Here is a 9938-nt window from a genome sequence, read left to right on the forward strand (position 1 = left end):
AAAAAAAAAAAAAAGTCACCTACTGAGAGCTCAATCAATTCCATCTGTAGTTCTTTAGGGGGCTTGATGATATCAACAAGGTGAGGCTGAAATGCTGACTTGAGTGTGACATCATGATTCTCAAAGTCAATGAACCTTTCATTTTATTCTGCAATTAATAGGTCTATAATAGCTGTGTAGTCTTCAGATGATTTGTATATATCATCCTGCTCATCAATGACCTTTGCTACCTGGGGAAAATGTTCATCCAAAATTTCCTTTTGAAGAAGTGTTTTGAAAAGAGATAGCTTTTTTTTGAAATGCTTGGATTTTTTTGCCACATGTCATATATAGACTTAGTTTTACCTTGCAAAGAAATGTTCAAGTCATTTTGATTTGACATGATATCAAAATGTCAAAAGCTGAACAGAAAATGCAACAGAAATGCTGCATTCCTATAGAAATCTTCTTGCAATAATTCACATTGCTGATTCTGTTCTTCATAAAATGTAACTATTCTCACAGAGATAAAATTTTAGCTAACACCTGTCCCTATGATAGCCAACCCATTTTAGAATTTTTTAGCAAATCCACACTTAGTATGTAGTATGTCTTTGTTCAACTTTAGCATGTTACGAAATTGACCGTGCTGTGTTGCATTTGCATGAATATAATCAACAATACTTATAACTTGTTCCAAAGTGTCGCTTAAAATAGTAGCTTTAGCACAGAGATTTTTCTGATGCAAGATACAATGAAAAGAAATAAGAGCATCTGGATCCGTTAATCCTTTTTTAATCTGTGCAATAGATTCATGTTTTCCTGTCATGGAAGGTGCACCATCTGTACATACACTCACTGAATTTACCAAATTCAGTTCAATTTCACAACATTTGTCTTGAAAGTTGTTGAAGGTATCCATTCCCTGTGTTTTCTTCACAAGAGTGCTCAAGGTGTGTAACTCTTTGTAGCAAAGAAAATCTTGTGTTATGACCCAAATGAAGTATAAAACTTGTGCTGAGTCAGTAGTATCAGTTGATTCATCCAAAACAATTGAATAATATCTATTTTTCTTTTGAAGTATTGCATGAAGGTCTGTTAAGTTGAAGGGTAATTGATGCTGCTGATCAGTTATGGTTCTCCTTGAAAGAGACAGTTGTTTGTACTTCGAAACGTTATCCAGTCTAAGCATCCTACAACTTCAGCAATGCATTCTTTCACAATTTCTACATCACTGAATGGCTTCCCTTTTTTCCCAAGTATATAAACTACTTTATAAGTTGCTTCAGTGGCATTATTTCCAGGTCTTATCACTGCTTGAAAGAATTGTCTTTGCTTTTGCTTTTCATCTTTTAATTTCTGCAATACAACCTTTTATGCCTCTCCCTCTACTTTAAAGTATCTGTAGTCCTTATGGGTATTATAATGCTGGTGAGCATTGAATTTCTTTAATGTTGATATTGCAGTATCACAAAGCAAGCAAATCATCTTATCTTTAGCAGAAACAAGATAATATTACAAATTCCCAATCCTCATTAAAAAATCTGTTTTCTGCCAGGTGCAGTGGCTCATACCTGTAATCCCACTCATTCTGGGAGGCTGAGGTGGGAGGAGTGCTTGAGCTCAGGAGTTCAAGACCAGACTGAGCAAGAGTGAGACCCCGTCTCTACTAAAAATAGAAAAATTAGTCGGGCACAGTGGTGTGAGCCTGTAGTCCCAGCTACTTGGGAGGCTGAGGCAGGAGGATCGCTTAAGCCCAGGAGTTTGAGGTTGCAGTGAGCTATGATCACACCACTGCACTCTAACCTGGGCAACTGAGTGAGACCCTGTCTCAGAAAAAAAACAATTCTGTTTTCTTCCTTCAGTGTTCTCTTTGTCTTCTTTGACATGATGGGCTGTTAAATAGAATTTAAAAATCCTGTCAAAGTGTGCAACTATTCACAAATTCCACTTCAAACAGAAACACAGTGCACCTTTGTCAAAAGCTGATAACAGACTAGTGTGCTCGACCCCCATAAACTCTTTCCAACCACCCTCGTGTGGTAGTGGCGACAGGCGGGGGAAGTCAGAACTAAATCATGAACGTAGCAGCCGTCAGTTTAGCCCTTATGGCTCACTAATGTTCTCATTGTGCCAGTCAATCTGGGAGGATTATCTCACTGAAACTTATTTTATTCTTTGGTATTTGAAATATGTTCATTTTAAAAATAAAAACATAAAAGACAAACAAAAATGTATTAATAAAAATAAAGGGATTTATTCTGTAAAATTTGGATTCAATCAAAAGGCCGCTCTTAAGAACCCAGAAGGCCACATGTTGCCCGCCCTTCTTTGGGATAACTTGCTGCAGCTTCTTCATCAGCACTCGCTGCTGCACCTTGCACTTTTATGCTATGGAGATGGCTTCTTTCCTTGAACCTAATGAACCAACCTCTGCTAGCTTCTACTTTTCTTCTATAGCTTCTTCACCTCTCTCAGGCTTCACAGAATTGAAGAGAGTTAAGGCCTTGCTCTGGATTAGGCTTTGGCTTAAGGCAATGTTGTGGCTGGTTTGATCTTCTATCCAGACCACCAAACTTTCTCCATATCAGCAATAAGGCTGTTTGGCTCTCTTATCATTTGTGGGTTCACTGGAGTAGCACTTTTCATTTCCTTCAAGAACTTGAATTCACAACTTGGCTAACTGGTGCAAGAGGCCTAGCTTTTGGCCTATCTCAGCTTTCGACGTGCCTTCCTCACTAAGCTTAATCATTTCTAGTTTTTGATTTAAAGTGAGAGATCTGTGACTCCTTTCACCTGAACACTTAGAGACCATTGAAGGGTTATTAATTGGCCTAATTTCAATATTGACGTGTCTCATGGAATAGGGAGGCCCAAGTAGAGGGAGATAGGGGAATGGTGGCCAGTGGAGCAGTCACATATTTATTGATTAAGTTTGTTGTCTTATATGGGTGCAGTTTGTGGCACCCCAAAACAATTGCAGTAGTAACACCAAAGATCACTGATCGCAGATCACCATAACAGATATAATAATAATAATAAAAAAGTTTGAAATACTGTGAGAATTATCAAAATGTGACACAGAGACATGAAGTGAGCACATGCTGTTGAAAAATGGTGCTGATAGATTTGCTCAAGTCAGGTTGCCACAGACCTTCATTCTGAAAAAAACACAGTATCTTTGAAGCACAATAAAGCGAGGCGCAGTAAAACAAGGTGTGCCTATACTTCCCAATTATTTTGCTACACTTTGTTGTTATCTGTGCTCTTGAGATTATGTACATCTATTGTATCTGTGGGGTAGAAATACTATACCGTGGTGTTGGCAGCTCTTCCCAACTCTGCTTTCAGTGACCTCAGGTTGGCAGCCTGAAATCAGCCATGCTGGGAGTATTTACACCACAGAGATTGGCTATTGCTCCTGGTCCAACCCAATTGCTTCTAATCCCAACCCTCCCAGAGCCAGTCATTAAACACTGACCAGCACCCTACTGGAGATACAAATATGCCCTGGGGAGCTTGAGGGGGAGATGGGACCCTGCACTAGAGGTCATTTGTGCTGTGCCCTGCCCCTAGCAAAGGGCAGCCTCCCTGACTGACCCACTGGGCAACCCACAGATGAGGAGCTCTATGCTGGTGTGTACATCGACTTCATGGGCACTGATGCAGCCATCTTCCGCACGCTCGGAAAACAGACTGCCATGCGCACGGATCAGTACAACTCCCGGTGGCTCAATGGTGAGTGCAGGGGTGTGTCTGGGTGTCTGGGATGTGGCAAGATCATAAGGAAGCACACATGGAGGAATCTTCAGCCTGTGACTAGCTGAGGCAGCAGTAGTTTCTTTTCTGGAGAAGAGCTGGGGGGTGTTTGTGTACCTGGCGAGGGATTCCACTGGGGAATGGGGCGCTGTCAGGGAGGGGGCTCACCCAGCTGACCCCTGCTCACCTGTAGACCCTTCGTTCATCCACGCGGAGCTCATTCCTGACAGTGCGGAGCGCAATGATGACAAGCTCTACTTCTTCTTCCGCGAGCGGTCGGCGGAGGCGCCGCAGAGCCCGGCTGTGTACGCCCGCATCGGCCGCATCTGCCTGGTACGCGTCGGCGGGCCCCACGCCGCCCCTCTCTGGCTAGTCCTAGCTCTGCCAGCCCGGCGCCAGCTGGGTCTTTGGGGCGGCTGGCTGATCTGACCTGGCCTCCTGCCCCTACCCCCAGAACGACGATGGTGGTCACTGCTGCCTGGTCAACAAGTGGAGCACCTTCCTGAAGGCGCGCCTTGTCTGCTCCGTGCCCGGCGAGGACGGCATCGAGACTCACTTCGACGAGCTCCGTGAGTGCCCAGCAGGCTGCAGTGGGAGCGGTGGGGGTGGGATGGGCGGTCAGGGTGCCTTTGGTGGGCTTCCTCCCCGGGCAGCAGTGGGCGGGGCCCTTGGGCTCCTGCCTCAGGCAGCCTCCCAGGACCTTCTCCCTCTGTCCGCAGAGGACGTGTTTGTCCAGCAGACCCAGGATGTGAGGAACCCGGTCATTTACGCTGTCTTTACCTCCTCCGGGTGAGGCGAGGGGCGGGGCTAGCAGTGGCAGGGTGGATCTGGACTGGGGGTTGTCACTTGGGGAGGACCCCAGCCTGAGCTGTGGGGTGGGGGCAAGCTGGGGAGGGGCCCTGGGTCAAGGGCCTGCCCGGCCCGTAGCAGCAGCCTCTCCTGCACGCAGCTCCGTATTCCGAGGCTCTGCCGTGTGCGTGTACTCCATGGCTGACATTCGCATGGTCTTCAACGGGCCCTTTGCCCACAAGGAGGGCCCCAACTACCAGTGGATGCCCTTCTCAGGGAAGATGCCCTACCCACGCCCCGGCACGGTAAGGACTCTACTCACCCTCACTCACCTCTTCCTCTCCTTAAAGGCCTACTTTGGGTTGGGCTCTTCCTTTGTAGACATGGGCCAGACCATTACCGAGCTCACAGGCAGCGGCGGAGGTGGGCACATAAACACGTGTAACACACAAACGCGCCACTCACACACAGCATCAGGCTGCGGAGGGACCCAGCCCGGATCCTGAGACAAAGACGGAGGGCTGAGTGTGGCGGGCTGCTCCGTGGAGGGCCTCTGAAGGGCTGTTTGGGAGCTGAGGGTTGGAGGGAAGAGTCTTTCAGGCAAAGTGGAAGCAGGCTGGAATCAGCTTAGCTGGCAAACAGCAGGCAAGCAGGCAGGGGTGGGCAGAGGCCAGGCCTGCGGGGTCTCTGCAGCAATGAGAGGGGTTTCACTTTCTCTTGGTGTGACATGGGCCACCGCAGGAGTCTAAGCAGGAGAGCCACATGCAGTTCTGATTCCATGTGGTCAGGACTGGGTTGGGGGAGCTGGCCTCAGGAGGGGTCAGGGAAGGCTAACCCCTCAGAGGTAACCTGGAGTCAAGCTGGTGGGTGGGGAACAGGCTGAGCCCCTGGTGGAGAGAGCAGCCTCAGGGAGCGGGGAGAGTGCCTGATGTGCTAGGAGGGAGAACAGCCAGAGAGGAAGGAGACACAGGGTGGGGAGAGGATGTGGGTGGGAGTGATCAGCTCTGTCAAATGCTGCCACAAGGTCATGGCACTTGAGGCCAGGGAGGTAGCCTTGGGATTTGGCCACATGGGACCTTGGGACCTTGGCCAGAGCAGGACCTGCAGAGGGGTCAGGAGTGGGGCAGAAGCCTAGAGAGGAGGTTGTAAGGGAAGGAGCAGGGAGAGGTGGTGGGGACACAGTACAGAGGCTTCTCCTGAAACTGGGGATCCAGCATGGCCCTCCTGGGCAGCCTGGGACTGACACTCATCACCTGCCTGCAGTGCCCTGGTGGAACTTTCACGCCTTCCATGAAGTCCACTAAGGACTATCCCGACGAAGTGATCAACTTCATGCGCAGCCACCCACTCATGTACCAGGCCGTGTACCCTCTGCAGCGGCGGCCCCTGGTGGTCCGCACGGGTGCTCCCTACCGTCTCACCACTGTGGCTGTGGACCAGGTGGACGCAGCTGACGGGCGCTATGAGGTGCTTTTCCTGGGCACAGGTACCCGCTGCTGCTCCCGGCCCCTCCCACGCTGGGCCCCCTGGGTGGGGGGTGCAGATCCAAGGGACTGGGACCTGCCTTGCTAGGGGTTGCTACAGTCTCTTCAGAGTCAACTCTATCATTCTTACCCTTTGGAGCCTTCTCCCTATTGCTGGGATAACTGAGGCTAGGAATGGGAAACCCCATTCCTTCCCCATCCCCAGGGGCCGGGAGAGCAGGGACAGTGGGCATCTATGGCAGGGGCCCACGTGTAGCAGGAAACGGGTGGAGATGGTAGACACCTCCAGGATACATGGGTCCAAATACTGACGCACATGATCACGTGTGCACACACACCCAAGTGTGCCCACCACAGTTCCAGCAGCCCCCAACATGGGAATGCCCCAGTGTCCTCTTCTCAGCAGGGCCCAAAATGAGGGTGGGGGGGGCCAGATCCTGGCCATGACCCCCTTTGTCCTGGACCATTCCCCTCTGCCCTCATCCTGGGGAAACCCTTCAACCTTGGCACAGAGCTCCTGCTCCACTGCCCTAGGGGGGTTTGGGCCCTGGTGGGGGAAGGGGCTGAGGCTGGTGCCCCTTCCCCAGCATCCCCAGCCCCACTGAGGCCCTGCCCGGCCCGTTCCAGACCACGGGACAGTGCAGAAGGTCATTGTGCTGCCCAAAGATGACCAGGAGATGGAGGAGCTCATGCTGGAGGAGGTGGAGGTCTTCAAGGTGAGTGTGACATCACCCAGTCCTGTCCTCCCCACCTTGACCCTCCCCAGTCCTAGCCCCTGACCTTAGACCTCTAGGTCAGGGCAGGGAGGCAGTCCTTGGGGTCCCAGGCTCATCTTTACCTTCTTTTAGGACCCAGCACCTGTCAAGACCATGACCATCTCTTCCAAGAGGGTGAGTCTTTGGCAGGGTGGGCAAGGTGGGGTGGGGCCTACATCCCCTTGAAGTCATGCCCTTGGCACAGGGCTGGGGAAACTGAGGCATGGAACAGGGAAGTAAAAGAGCCTGGCCTGACTGGCTACTGATGGGGGCTGGCTGTAGAAAGGGAACTGACAAGCTCCTGCCCCTGCCCCCAGCAACAACTGTACGTGGCCTCAGCCGTGGGTGTCACACATCTAAGCCTGCACCGCTGCCAGGCATATGGGGCTGCCTGTGCCGACTGCTGCCTCGCCCGAGACCCCTACTGTGCCTGGGATGGCCAGGCCTGCTCCCGCTACACAGCATCCTCCAAGAGGTGTGGACCGCAGGGCCCTTGGGATTTTAGTCGCCAGACCTAGGGCCCTGTCCTGGGGGGTTAGAGGTGGATGTGATATTACCCTGGGGGAGTCTATGGGTGAGATATCACTGCCCTGAGGACACAGGGCCCTGCCCTGCATTTTGGGGGTGCAGGGACCTGGGGGACAAGCTTCCTGGAAGCACTCCTTCAGGAGCTATCCTCATCCAGGCGGAGCCGCCGGCAGGACGTCCGGCACGGAAACCCCATCAGGCAGTGCCGTGGGTTCAACTCCAATGGTGAGTGTGCTGGGCCTCACCCACTGCAGAGTCCTGTGCGACCCATGTAGCTGCTCACAGGGCCCCTCACCGAAAGGATTCTCAGATGGCTGGTTGGGGGCTGAGGGGGCTTGGGGTTTTGGAGATGGGATACTTGGTCACCCCCTCAAAGAATGGATACCCTTCAGCACAGCCCTACCTCCGTCCGTGCCTGCCAAGCACCTGCCAGCGGGCTGCCCAGAGGTGATGCTGTGTTCACTCAGCCCCTCTTGGTCTGCAGCCAACAAGAATGCCGTGGAGTCTGTGCAGTACGGCGTGGCAGGCAGCGCGGCCTTCCTCGAGTGCCAGCCCCGCTCACCCCAGGCCACCATTAAGTGGCTGTTCCAGCGAGATCCTGGGGACCGGCGCCGAGAGGTGAGCTCCTGTGCCCTGCAGTCCCAAACCACCGATGTCGGAGTCCCTCGTATAGTGGAAATTCCACGTGGGTGAAATTAGCAGAGGCGCCAATCTGGGGCAGCCCTCATGCTTGGGAACCCCTTGCAGGCTCCCTTCCCTCCGTGTAAATCACTTGAGTGAAACCAGTCATGTGGAAACTGTGGGACAGGCCTCAGTGTATGGAAACTGCTCATAGGTGTGTTATAGGTGTGCCTCTTTATGTGACAACACCACACCACACCCCACTGAGGGCGTACCTCCCTGTGCGGAAACACCAGGTGGGCGAGCCCCAGTACGTGGAAATCCTGTGGGGTCCTCGTTTTATGGAAATGCCTTACAGGTGTCCCTCTTTACGTGGGAATTCTATACAGGTGCCCAGTTTGGTATTCTCATTAAGTGGAAATTCTGTGTGTGCTCCAAACTTCTCATTGTACAGAACCCCCTTATGGTCATCTTTCCTGAAATGGAAACGTGGGTGAATGCCTTATTCAGATATCTCTCGTTATGGGGAGACTTCATGTGGGCTTTTCCTGGTATGTGGAAATCCCACGTAGGTGCCTCTACATGGAATGCTCACAAAGGTGGTCTGATCTGGGGGCTGGCTAGGGCAGGGGAGTGGTCACAGACCCCTGAGCCCTTACTCCCTGCCCCTGCAGATTCGTGCAGAGGACCGTTTCCTGCGCACAGAGCAGGGCCTGTTGCTTCGCACCCTGCAGCTCAGTGATCGCGGCCTCTACTCGTGCACTGCCACTGAGAACAACTTCAAGCACGTCGTCACACGGGTCCAGCTGCACGTTCTGGGCCGGGACGCCGTCCATGCTGCGCTCTTCCCACCTCTGGCTGTGAGCGCCCCACCGCCCCCAGGGGCAGGCGCTCCCACACCTCCTTACCAGGAGCTGGCCCAGCTGCTGGCCCAGCCAGAAGTGGGCCTCATCCACCAGTACTGCCAGGGTTACTGGCGTCATGTGCCCCCCAGCCCCAGGGAGGCTCCAGGGGCACCCAGGCCTCCAGAGCCCCAGGACCAGAAAAAGCCCCGGAATCGCCGGCACCACCCTCCAGACACATGAGGCCAGCTGCCTGAGCCCTGCAAAGCGCCAGCCTAGCCCTCGTCCCTTTTAATATAAAAGATATATATATATATAAAATATCTATATTCTATACACACCCTGCCCCTGCAAAGACAGTATTTATTGGTGGGTTGAATACAGCCTGCCTCAGTGGCAGCATCATCCAAAACTTCAACCCATGCTGGTCAGAGACAGCAAAATATGGAGCCCGCCTAACCAGGCCCAGCCCGTTGGCAGGGCCAGGCCAGGACCACACAATCCCCAGACTCAGCTGGAAGTCTGCTTGCTTAAAGGTCACCACCAAGATCTACAGGACATGGGGAGGGAGCAAGCCCTATTTGGATGGGGCATGGACCGTATACCTTTGCTGATGAATGCTGTCAACCGTGCTGTGGCATAGACATGGATGCCAGGACTGCTTTGGAGACTGGGGTGGGGCTCGGGTGCACTCAGAGAAGGGAAGAAGGGGCCATCACAGGATGCTGGTCCCTGCCTGGGTTGGGGGCACTTAGCCAAAGCCAGCCCCTTTCCAGGTATTTATTCTCTATTTATTGGGGACAGGAGAAGAGGAGTCCTGCCGGGGTGGGGCAGCACCTTCAGCCCCTTCTCCCCTGCCTGGCCAGGGCAGGGCCGCCCCACTCTACCTCCTTAGCTTTTCCCGAGCCCCTTGATTCAGAGGCTGGGAGAATAGCAGAAGGGCCAGGTACAGGCAGGGCGGAGGGAAGCCCCCCACCCCGAGAGGAGAGGGGGCCATGGTGGAAGCCTGGGGCCTGCACGGGCTCCCCAGGGCTCCCTTCTGCCCACCACTTCAGGTGATGGGTATAAATAGCTCTGGGGGGCAGTTGGGTACATGGGGGCCTCCTGGCAGTCCTCTGCTGCCCAGGCCATAGCCACCCTTGGGTTCCATCTTGCTAATAAACACTGGCTCTGGGACTAGA

General features: G+C 52.8%; 1 protein-coding gene across 2 annotated transcripts in view; it reads left to right on the top strand.

Annotated features, from left to right (window-relative positions):
- Positions 1–9938, top strand: part of SEMA3F (sema domain, immunoglobulin domain (Ig), short basic domain, secreted, (semaphorin) 3F) — a 34179-nt gene extending 24241 nt beyond the window's left edge. The window contains exons 8-19 of one of the 2 annotated variants that reach the window (XM_012657348.1): positions 3598–3717; positions 3932–4071; positions 4193–4307; positions 4458–4527; positions 4688–4832; positions 5791–6013; positions 6639–6727; positions 6860–6901; positions 7084–7241; positions 7452–7519; positions 7779–7912; positions 8590–9938. In XM_012657348.1, the coding sequence (XP_012512802.1) occupies positions 3598–3717; positions 3932–4071; positions 4193–4307; positions 4458–4527; positions 4688–4832; positions 5791–6013; positions 6639–6727; positions 6860–6901; positions 7084–7241; positions 7452–7519; positions 7779–7912; positions 8590–9000 (1715 nt within the window). In that variant the 3' untranslated portion in view covers positions 9001–9938. The remainder of the gene's footprint in view (positions 1–3597; positions 3718–3931; positions 4072–4192; positions 4308–4457; positions 4528–4687; positions 4833–5790; positions 6014–6638; positions 6728–6859; positions 6902–7083; positions 7242–7451; positions 7520–7778; positions 7913–8589) is intronic. The other variant, XM_012657425.1, reaches the window with a different exon arrangement.

The sequence above is a fragment of the Propithecus coquereli genome, unplaced genomic scaffold (assembly GCF_000956105.1).
Source record: "Propithecus coquereli isolate 6110/MARCELLA unplaced genomic scaffold, Pcoq_1.0 Scaffold1, whole genome shotgun sequence".
NCBI lineage: Eukaryota > Metazoa > Chordata > Mammalia > Primates > Indriidae > Propithecus > Propithecus coquereli.